Source organism: Jaculus jaculus, chromosome 6 (genome assembly GCF_020740685.1).
Source record: "Jaculus jaculus isolate mJacJac1 chromosome 6, mJacJac1.mat.Y.cur, whole genome shotgun sequence".
Taxonomy (NCBI): domain Eukaryota; kingdom Metazoa; phylum Chordata; class Mammalia; order Rodentia; family Dipodidae; genus Jaculus; species Jaculus jaculus.
The window spans coordinates 15,554,124-15,566,171 of NC_059107.1; the positions used below are offsets into that span (position 1 = coordinate 15,554,124).

General features: G+C 41.7%; 1 protein-coding gene across 1 annotated transcript in view; it reads right to left on the minus strand.

The window, feature by feature from the left end:
- The window catches only part of Rnf145 (ring finger protein 145), a 54,993-nt gene that overhangs the window by 32,163 nt on the left and 10,782 nt on the right, over window positions 1-12,048 (minus strand). Inside the window, exon 3 of the mRNA XM_045152491.1 lies at window positions 8,994-9,102. Coding sequence (XP_045008426.1) covers window positions 8,994-9,102 — 109 coding nt within the window. The remainder of the gene's footprint in view (window positions 1-8,993; window positions 9,103-12,048) is intronic.

The following is a 12,048-nucleotide window of genomic DNA, read 5'->3' on the forward strand; positions in this document are numbered from 1 at the left end:
ACTCTCTGTGAAATGTGTGGGGCACAGGCAACATGTAAGAGCTAAGAAAAGGGCCTCAAGGACAACCTGCAATCAGAAAACTTTACGAAACAGCATACAAGTTATTAAAAACAAAAGAAACAAAATGGCCTGGATATCCATGACCTCACAGTGCCCTACACAAGACCATCATAAGAGGAGGAAAAGATCATGACATCAAAATAAAAGAGACTGATTGAGAAGAGGAGGGGATATGATGGCGAATGGAGTTTCGAAGGGGAAAGTGGGGAGAGGGAGGGTATTACCATGGGATATTTTTTATAATCATGGAAGTTGTTAATAAAAATTTGAAAAAAAAATTTTTTATAGGGAGCTGGAGAGATGGCTTAATGGTTAAGGCATTTGCCTTCAAAGTCAAAGGGCCCAGGTCCAATTCCCCAGTATCTACACAGAGCCAGATGGTGGCACATGTGTCTAGAATTTGTTCGCAGTGACTGGAGGGCCTCCTGTGCCCATTCTCTTTCTCTGAGTCTTCCTCTTACTCTTTCTCAAATAAATAAAACATTTTCTAAAATTAAAAAAAAAAAGGAAGCCGGGCATGGTGATGCACGCCTTTAATCCCAGCACTCAGGCTGAGGTAGGAGGACTGTCATGAGTTTGAGGCCACCCTGAGAATACATAGTAAATTCCACTTCAGCCTGGGCTAGATTGTCCAGCCACTTACAGGAAGATGTCAAAAGAAGCCAATTCTGGGCTGGAGAGATGGCTCGGCAGTTAAGACACTTGTCTGCAAAGCCCAAGGACCCAGGCTCAATTCCCCAGTACAAAAGTAAAGCCCAAGGCACAAGGTGACACATATGTCTGGAGTTTGTTTGCAGTGGCTAGACACTTTGGTGTGCCCATTCTCATTCACTTGCACATGCTCACGCTCTCGCTCTCTCTTTTTCTACTTGCCTCCATCTCTCTCAAATAAATAAATAAACAAATAAACAAAATTTTTTAAAAGTCAATGCCAAAGAAACAATCTATTTTCACAGCAAACAAAGTAGGGAGCCCACCATGTTCTCTCTCATGATGATATGAACAAACAAAAAGCACCAAGGAGATTCCAGGTACTACATGTTCACATGCACACAGACCACCTTGTGCATCTGGCTCTACGTGGATACTGGGGAATTGGACCTGGGTCCTTTGACTTTGCAAGCAAATGCCTTAACCATTAAGACATCGCTCCAGCTCCCTGGCCTCGCAGACCGATTATTGAGCACTTGGGCTTAAGAATGTCCAAAAGGAGCTTATCAGCTGTACACCCTGGTGCACACATTCTCTCTCTCTTGAAAAATGGCTGGGGGGGGGGGATTTTAAATAAATAAGTAAGAAGCAGTAAGATAAAAGAAGCCCTAGTACAAAGACAGTTCTCTTAGAAGCACAGTGTCAGTAGACACAATCCCCCTTCCTCAATGACTGTTGGATATTTATAGCGAGTCACAAATTCTAATTGGTAATTAATTATTATTACATGTGTAAGATTCTCTCATTTATTTATTCAATAAACACTTAGTAAGCAAAAAAAAAAGAATGCCCAAAAGGAGTTCTGGGGAGAGGGCTCCGCAGTTTAACTGCCTGCTTTCAAAGCCTGACTGCCTGGGTTCAATTGCCTAGTACACGTGTAAAGCAACATGCGCAAAGCGGCACATGCTGCTGTAGTTCACAGGCAGTGGCAGGAGGCCCTGATGCACCCATACTCACTCGCCCTCTCTCTCCTTGAAAATGTCCAAAGGAGAAAAATAACAGTAACTGGTCAATTTTATTCCTGTCAAAATGTAAAGTATGACAAGATTCAGGTTAGTGATTCTTTTATTTATAGTAGTAGTTATCAACTAAGGACAGCTGTGTCATCCAGGAGACACGTGGTGATGTCTAGGGACACTTTCTGGTAGTTACAACTGCCATGGGGGGGTGCTACTGGCATGCAATGAGTCCAGACCCTGAAGAGCCTCCAGCCAAGAATGTGCAAGTATGAAATACTAATATCCCCAGGATGGAGGAACGCCTCCATGGACTGTCTGGAACTGCACAGGTTTTCATAAACGGGGAGCTAGTTATTGCTATTTTATGTTCTTGGGAAGGTTTTGTAAGTGAAAGCAAATGTACAACAAAATGAGGCAGGATGAGAAGAGAATGGTTTTCATCCTCTGAAACCCAGCTCTGGGGTCAGGGCTTTAGCTTGGTGGTATGGCATTTGCCTAGCAACCACAAGGCCCTGGATTCACTTCCCAGCAGCATGGGGAGAAAAAGAAAAAAAAAGTCGTAGTGGGTACTTAATTAAAGCCAGAAACACACAAACTTGATATTCTAGTTCATAAATCTAACATAAACCAAGAAGTTAGGAAAACTAGAGTTAAAATTTTTTAGCGAAAATCCCATAATTATATGTGTGAGTCATGAGCACAGCTCTCAGGCAAGGTCATGTCAATGCAGAGAGTTTTCTCCATTTTCTCCCCTTAGTTCTGGAAATCCTTATTTTTAAAGTAGGATCCTTACTGGAAAATATATTCTTTACATCGTTCAGAATGAAAAGCAAAGTTTGGGAATTTTTAAAATCAAGAAATACATTTGTCAAATTCTGAATTCAATTAGAATGCTGATATTAAATATATTATACTCAGTAAAACCATGGGTTTTAATATTGAATTCTTTGGTCCTGTAAGGTAAATCTGAGATATCTACTCTGTAGTCAAATTCTAAACAAGCTTTTACTCATTTGTAGATAACTACATTATACAAGCAAATCTACTAAGGAAAACCAAGAACTCAGTTATCCAAGGGTTTATGTAATTTTCAATTTAGAAAATTACTATTGATGAATTCTCCTAGAACCAGTTTCTGAAGTACCAATTTAATTATTAAAATTAACCCGATATTGAATCTCCTTCCCAGGAGAAAAATACATTATATATGGATATAATTAAACTTCAGCAAAGGGGATAAAATATTTGCAAAACATGTATCTGGTAAGAAACACACCTAGGGGCTAGAGAGATGGTTTAGTGGGTAAGGAGCTTGCCTGTGAAGCCCACAGACCCAGGTTCAATTCCCCAGCACCCACATAAGCCTGGTGCATGTGTCTGCAATTCGTTTACAATGGTTAGAAGCACTGGGGCTGTCTCTCACTCTCTCTCTCTCAAATAAATAAAAATAAAAACACTTAAAAATAAAAAAAGAGCCGGGCATGGTGGCACACACCTTTAATCCCAGCACTTGGGAGGCAGAGGTAGGAGAATCGTCCTGAGTTCGAGGCTACCCTGAGATTCCATAGTAAGTTCCAGGTCAGGCTGAACTAGAGTGAAGCCTTACCTCAAAAAACCAAAAAACAAAACAAAAATAAATAAAATAAAATGTATCTAGACTATATAAAAAATTTGTGCAACTCTAATAAAAAATTAAATAACTGACAAATAATCTGAATAAACTTTTTCTCCCTTTTTTTAAATGTTTATTTGAGGTAGGGTCTCGCTAGCTCAGGCTAACCTGGAATTCACTAAGTAAGCAGTCTCAGCCTGGTCTCGAACTCACAATTCTCCCAACTCCCTCCTGAGTGTTGGGATTAAAAGGCATGTGCCACCACACCTAACAAGCCTGGCAATTTTCAAATGCTAACTATAGCTTGCACAACTCCTCAGATATGCAGAAAACCACTGGGCTATGTGTCTGAAAGGGGTGTTTGTGTGTTAAAGCCATACAAGCCAAAACATGAGCCCTTTTCTTAAGATCTGGTTATTAAGCTGACATCTAAAATGTAAAATCACTATTTTTTTAAACTAAAAACGTTAAAGATCCATGTCATCTAAATAGGATGTGGTGGTTTGATTCAGGTGGCCCCCATAAACTTAGGTAATCTGAATGCTAGCCTCCCCAGCTGATGGCAATTGGAAATTAAAGCCTCCAGGAGGTGTATTGTTAGGGATGGGCTTGTGGGTATTACAACCAGTTTCCCCATGCCAGTGTTTGGTTTTTTTTTTTTTTTGGGGGGGGGGGGCACACTCTCCTGTTCCTATTGTCCACCCTCTGCTCATGCTATCATTTTCCCTTGCCATCATGAAGCTTCCCCCCTCGAGTCTATAAGCCAAAATACACCTCTTTTTTCCCACAAGCTGCTGTTGGTTAGGTGATTTCTACCAGCAAGGCAAACTTGACTGCAACACAAGGCAGGGTCAAACCTCAGTATCTGTTAAGTGTGACATACCACAAACAACTCAAGGACAGGACACGGTTGCTGACCTTTCATGGAAAAGCACCACATGCTATAACTTACACTGAAGGAACCTACTGTTCTTGGCCTGTCTTGAAATGTATTTGCTATCAAACACTAAATTTAAGATGGCATTGTCTAGAGGTGAAGAGAAGGAACTTGCTGAGTCAACAGACTGAGAAGTAAACTTGACACCACAACTAATTTTCTTTCCACTAATCATGCTGCATAAGGACCAAAGTGGGAATCAGAAAGCTAAGATTCAAGGGGAAGGGTGGGCTGCCCCTTCCCAATGGCTAGTCCACCCAAGATTTCCCGTCTACATAGCCCAAGGATTTGAATAAACATGAAAAGGAAAAGGAGCAGGAACTACTGTGCCCACTATGAAATACATAAACTTCTTTTTATTGTTCAGTAACTTTAAATTTTCTGATAAGGAAAACAAACTTTAAACATTAAAAACTATATATAAACTAAAACTAAACCATTGTAATTGTCACAAGAATAATCAGAAAAGGCTTTCTTCTAAAATCCATGAAGGGCTGGGCATGGTGGAGCGCATGCCTTCAGTCTCAGCACTTGGGAGGCAGAGGCAGGAGGATGGCCATGAGTTAGAAGGTCAGTCTGGGCCACAGAGTGAGTTTTAGGTCAGCCTGGGCTACAGTGAGACCCTAATTTAAAAAAAAAAAAAAAGGAATAAAAATTCTGAGGCTATTTTAGGTCCCCATTTTCCTTACCTAACAGAATTCTGACCTATTTAGAAATGTATAGATGGTAATAATTCAGATAAAAATAGAACTAGATGGTTTCAACCACAAAACTGCTAAACCACACAGAAACAAAAAAAAAAAAAAAAAAAAGAAACAAAGGGAAGGTTCATGATTTTTTACCCAGAATTAAGACTGCAATGAAAGCAATACTTTTAATAGCTCAACATTGAACTTTGAGATTTTCTTGATTAATCATTAAATCCTATCTACTCTAAAATGCTATCATTATGAGTGTACCATGGAATGCTATCATTTTAAAAAGTAATTTTAAAGGACTGAGGACACAAGAAACTCTGCGCAAAATACTGCTACAAGTCTTAAGAAAGAAAATGTAAGGATGTTCTTACATTCAATGAGCATTATATGCCACAAATTGTACCAAGCAACTCGAATGTCTCATCTTACTCTTATCATAGCCCCTTACATAATATCCCCATTGTTTGAGGCGAGGAAAGTAAAGCTTATCTTTATGGTGTCACAAAAACTATAATATAACATGTTAAGTTACTTGGAATTTAAATATATGTATCCACCCACCTATCTACCCATCCTTCCCTGTGAGAATTACTGTGGCTTCTAAGGGTCTAGACTTCATTTACACACTTAAATGGCATTATCAGAGAGCTGATCCTAACTACTTATGTATGCTAGAGATAATTTTTTCTATTAATTTTTTTTTTTTGCTCAGTTTTTTTTATTACACTCATTATCCATTTTATTTTTCAGAAAAAAAAGACTTCTTAGAGTGATAGAACACATGAAGCTTTGAATCACTAGCCAGGATAGTCTTTCAGAAATGAGCCCAGCTGGGTGTGGAGGTGCATGCCTTTAATCACAGCACTCAGGAGGATCGCTGTGAGTTCAAGGCCACCCTGAGAATACAGTGAATTCCAGGTCAGCCTAGACTAGAGTGAAGCCCTACGATGAAAAAAAAAAAAGAAAGAAACGAGCCCAGGCATAACTGCAGAGCTTTTCACAAATCATCATCACCAAAAGCTACCCAAATCCTTGAGGCTGGACATCTACAAGCCACTGAACATTCACTTGAGCTTATCAACAGAAGGTTTTCAAAATGTACCTCTCTTCTGACAGGAACAATGCATATAAAAAAGAAAACTACGAATGAGGTCTTTTGTTCTGTTTCACACCTGCCCAACAGCTCCAGCTCCACAGACCAGTTAGGGACAAACAAACCCACTTCTGCTGCACAGAATTCCTAAAAAAAGCCTTGCATTCAAGACAAATTCCCACATCGTCCTGGGGGAGGAAGAGTATTCCAGAACATGGGGAGAGACTGAAAGGAAACGGAATCTAAATGCTTCTTTCGTTATGTCCAGAGTGGCCCTGGCTCCTCCTGCTGGACAAGCTCTGCAGACCCCCGCCGCTCCACTTACAGGTTGTGCACGGGCTGGCTGGGCAGCAGCCCTTGAAGCCCGAAAGGCTTCTGCTACTCAGCCTCCATCTGGCCTGTACTGCCCGACACGAGCGCATGAGCTGCCTCTTCCTGGGCAAAGGGGTTCTTTCCTGCGCGGGATCCGGTCTGCCCGCCGGCCTGCTTTCTGCTGCGGGCGCGGTTCTGCAGCCCGGCGCTCCCACTGTGCAGGCTCCTCTGCCGCAGGAGGGCGGCCGGGCGTCTCAGAGGTCCTCCGGTCTCCACGAGCTACAGAGGACCTGTTTGGGACCATCTTCTTCTTGGGCTGCCTTAAGACTGTCGCCTTTCCCTGTCTATTGTTCACGCTCTGGGGGTGGCCTAGTGCATGGGGGTTGCCCTGAACAGGGAAAGGCAGAAGGACCCGGGGCGCCGATGCGTTCGGTATTTGGGCAGGAGAGTGCTGGGGCCTCCTGGGCAAGACGTTCCAGCTCCACAACTGCCATGCGTCGCAGCAGCCACCCATGGTGTACCCGTACTTTTTTTTTTTTTAAATACTTGCTGGGGAGGAGGGATGGGTTAGTGGCTAGAGCATTCCCCAGGACGCATGTTAGCATGTTAGCAGGATGAACAAGGGGGCGCACGCGTCTGGAGTTCGTTTGCAATGGCTGGAGGCCCTGGCGCACCCATATTCTCTCTCTCAAATAAATAAAACTTTTAAAAAATTGCTTACTCATTTATTTAAGAGAGGGAACAGGGCATGGTGGCACATGCCTTTAGTCCCTGCACTCAAAGCCAACCTGAGACGACATAGTGAATCGCAGGTCAGCCTGGGCCGCCTTCAACCACTGTGCCATCTCTTTAGCCCTAGTATGCAACTGTTCACAATGAGTAAGTGAAGATGGAAAAGTAACTCCACTTGAACTTGAGTGAATGGCCCAGGCACAAACAGCGTACGTGTTTGGTGCCGGTGATGGTGGTGAGAGCATCATGTACCCACGTCAGCCTTGACTCCATGGAGAGAGGCTACAGGAAAGAACCAGAAGTGGTACTCATCAAGAGGGCCAGAGGACAAGGGTGGACGACAAAAATCATTGGCGATTATCTCCACTTCGGACACCATAAGGATTACTCTGAGGGCAACTCTGAACTCACAGTACGTGCTCTGGGCAGAAACAGTGGCAGAAGTCAGAGGAGTCTAATCCCTCCAGGCTCCACTGAGAGCAAGGAGAGCAAGCAGGTAGGAACAGAGATGAACTCAAGGACCTAGCATCTGAGAAACAACTCCAGGGCACTGAAAAGTAAGCACAGGAGTATTGAGGGTGGAGGTCAACAGGGGCAGGAGGCAAGTGACAGCTTAGTTTATTTATTTTTCATGGTTATTCCAGTCATTCTCATTCTTTTGTATCCAGTGACAAGGTGAGAACCAGAGGGACAGGAAAAGCAGGAAGAAATGCCAGAGTGTGAACAAGTCTATATCCCAATGATACAATTTCAAGTAACTGTTACTACCTTTGAGTTTTCCTTATTTCAAAAAACTGTCTACAGTATTTTAATATATAATCAGAAAAAAATTAAAGAGCTTTCTAAAAATTCCATTTCAGTAATGTAAAATGCTATTTCTAGATTATAACTTTTACTATGGCTTATTCTACATTATAGGGCATCTGCCACCCTTAGAATTGGGAGTACAATTCATTATACTGCTATAAGAAATCATGGAAATTTGAGTTTCAAAAGAAATTACAGGGCTGGAGAGATAGCTTAGCAGTTAAGGCGCTTGCCTACAAAGTCAGAAAAACCCAGGTTCGATTCCCCAGGAACCACATAAGCCAGATGCACAAGGTGGCGCATGCATCTGGAGTTCATTTGCAGTGGCTGAAGGCCCTGGCGTGCTCACTCTTTCTCTCTCTATCTGCCTCTCCTCTCTCTTCTCTCTCTCTCAAATAAAATAAATAAATAAATAAATAAATAAATAAATAAATAAATAAATAACTAACACTGTTAAAAGAAATTACAGGGCTGGAGAGATGACCCAGAGGTTAAAGCTGCTCCTTGCAAAAGAAATTACACCCCAAAATCTGCACTACCCTATGACATTTACAGCATCACCTTTAGTGCAACTACATGTGAGCAGGGAGCATACACACATGGGCACATCTGAGCCTCAACAGACAGGGGAAGTACAGCGCTTTGGAAGAGGAAGAAGTCCTGAGCTGCACATTCTCATCAGTCATCTGCTCCACACAGCTACAGCGCCTACTAATTTTCTCGTGCTACAAGCTGACTTCCTAAAATGATGATGGTGATGACGTCTATAACTTAAGGTGTTTCTCCAGCCTGTATTTAGAAATCCTTTCCTCAGAAAAGCTCAAGGATATCTTTAACTATAACCAAAGGCCTGTTTCATATGTTGCTTTTTACAACAACCAGTAATAAAACTGAAACCTAATATTACTGGCTCTTAACGCTGTGTGGTAAGTCTGAGGAAACTATTATCAGGAAACTGTTTTGGATACCTACAAAAGCTTTAGTATCCTCATGGTTTTCTGAGAAGTATTCTATTAATGTAAGAAAACTTTCAAGTTAATCACACATTTCAAAAGTGGACTCCCAGTCTTACCTGGATATTTGATGTCCCGCATAGAGGAGCAGGGCAGTCAGAAAATATAAGTAAAGTTGTACCAGATGCTGCCTGGGCAAAGTGAGTAATACAACACTCAAGATATAACCTGCAACCGAAGTTAAGAGAAACAGATAAATAAATAAATAAATAAACAAAATTTCCAATTTAGTCTCCTAATTAGTTATAAAGAGAGTGAAATAAATCATTTCCCAACTAGGTATTGAGGTATTTTTATTGCATTACCAAAGTTCATTCAGCACACTAATATCACTGTAGACTTAAAATTTTTAATATAAAGCATTTGGGCTTTGTGTAATTTTCCTACTTTATAATAAACAGTATACAAAGGGCAAGATGATTGCTCTCACCACCTACCTTTCTTCAGTGTCCACTTCTTTAATATTTTATTTTTATTTATTTATTTGAGAAAGGGAAAGAGGCAGAGTGAGAAAGAGATAATGGGCGTGCCTGGGGCTTCCAGTCACTGCAAACAAACTTCAGATGCATGCGCCACCTTCTGCATCTGGCTTATGTGGGGAATGGAACCTGGGTCCTTTGGCTTTGCAGACAAGCACCTTAATCACTAAGCCATCTCTCCAACCCACTCAATGTCTACTTCTGTCTTACATCAATTTTCTCACAGAGGAACAACTGACCTTCCTTCTCCAAGTCCACACGAGCCTCTTCCCACCGTCCCAGCTGATATCAGCGCTTACCTTAGTGGATGTAAGTGCTCTCCCCATCTTGAAAGGCCAAAATCCAAAACATTTCAGTAATTCCTCTTTTCCCTAATACCTTTTTTCACTCTACTGTTTCAAACCATTTGTACACTTCCTCACCATCTACCCCTCGCCTCTACCTTTTACAAGCCATGCTGTTTTTACGTTTCTGATCTAAAGTAGCCCAGAAGTCATCTTCACCCTGCTTATCCTTGATCCTGTCAGTCTTTGGCTCAGTGATATGAATGTCCTCTGGCCCTCTAATTCCACCCTTCCAATTTTTCACCCTGCCCATTGAATAGACATGGGGCTCTAAACAACTGCTTAATCTCTATGTAAAAGATATGGCACACAGAATTAATCTTTGCTTTGACACTAATAACCCTTCCAGATATATGTCACCAACACAGTTACCAAGATCCTATTGTATTTGCTAGAGTCTTCATTTCTTATTCTAAGTGAGCATCCAGTATCTCAGGATGCTTGGCATATGGCCCAATTAAGTGTCCATACACTTAACACGTACAAACTGAGCTTCATACACTCCTTCAACAAGGCAGCTCAGCCTCTTCCACTCTCAAGTCCCATTCACTTCATTCTGTAGGATTAACCCAACACACACCCCATAATGAAGCTAATAATAAGAGTAAGAAGCTAATCCAATAGGAATTTATAATTAGGAAGACTAGCAGAATTTAACAGTGATGACAACACTGATTGGTCTATTAATTTCTGCTATATAAAGAGATGATAGGACTGGGGGAAAATGAGAGCCTGGATTAAAACAGGAGCTTTGGGTATGGAGTTAGCAGTCACCTGTGAGATACACATTTAAATAAGTCTGTTGGTCTCTGGGTAAATAGTTGCAAACAGGTAAGTGAAAGTAATGCTGATCTTTCTAGCTGTGCAATCAAGATGGCTCTGCTACTGAAACAGTGAATGTTGGGGGGAACGCACTCAGTTAAAGCTAGGAAAGTCTGCCGGCCAAGTTCAATTCCCGGGACCCACAAAAAAGCCAGACAAAGTGGTGCATGCGTGTGGAGTTTATTTACAGCAGTAAGAGGCCCTAGCATGCATGTTCTCATACCCCTCCTCTCTCTCTGCCTTTTACTGCTGTATCTTTTTAAAACCTAATAAATACAGAAGGAAGAGGGGATCTCAAAGGAGAAAAGGGGATGAGTTCAGTGACTTATGGCAAGACAAGGGTAAGATGTTTAGGTGGAGACATGTAACAGGTAGTGAGAAATGTATACACTAAAAATTAAGATATTAGCAAGAGCTCAGCATAACAGACAACTCCAGTCCAATCTAAAAGCAGCTCACAATCTCTGGGAACAGATTAGCACATGATCCTCAAAAGGCAGGGTCATAAGGGCCATTGAGGAGGTGTGAGCTAGGTACCAGATCACAAAGGAAGAATACCAATCGAGACAAAGGTGTTCGAAAGGCAGTAGAAAACAGTAGTGAAAAAACTCTGTGAGATTTTCCAAATAACCAAAGATGAAAACCAAACATTCAGCTGGGTGACAGCCTACTCAGAGAGCGTCAAGTTTGAATGCTGCACACCTGGATCCCAACAGTGGCAAGACTGAGGCCGGAGGGCTGAGAGGCTGAGGCCCACCTGGCCACCTGAGCTACACTGAGATCCTGTCTCAAAGGGAAAAACAAAAGCTGGGCGTCAGAAGAAATGTTCAAAGTTAGGCAAAAAATCAAGAGAGAGGCAGGGAGATTAAAAGGCCACTTTCCAGAAAGGGAAAATGGTCAACCGCGTCATCAGCATGGGTGAAGTGGGAACACAAATGAGACTAGATTTCTGCATTTTAGGTCACTAATGATTTTAGTGATGGCAGCTTCAGTAACATTTTCAAAACCAACAGCAATTTTTAAAAAGAGGAAAGGAGAAGAACAGATTAAAAAAAGGAGAGAGAGAATTCCTAGGGATGAACTTAACAATAAACATCTAGGACCTATGTGAAAATTTTAAATCATGTCAAAGGATGCAGAACAAACAGTGAACACAGGAGGATACTGTGTGCTGGCCTCAAGAAAGGCACCTTTGAGCTACCAGGTCACACTAACATTTTAAGAATAATACAACCTCAATAAAATAAATTTTCACTATGGTATTTTGTTTGGGGAATGAAACTTAAGTTCATAGAAAGCTCATAATAAAAGTCCTGAGGAGGGGCTGGAGGAACAGCTCAGCAGATAACACACTTGCCTACAAAGCCTAATGACACGGGTTCGATTCCCCAGTACCCACATAAAGCCAGATGCACAGGGTGGCACATGTGTCTAGACTTTTTGCCCATTCTCTCTCTGCTTGCCAATAA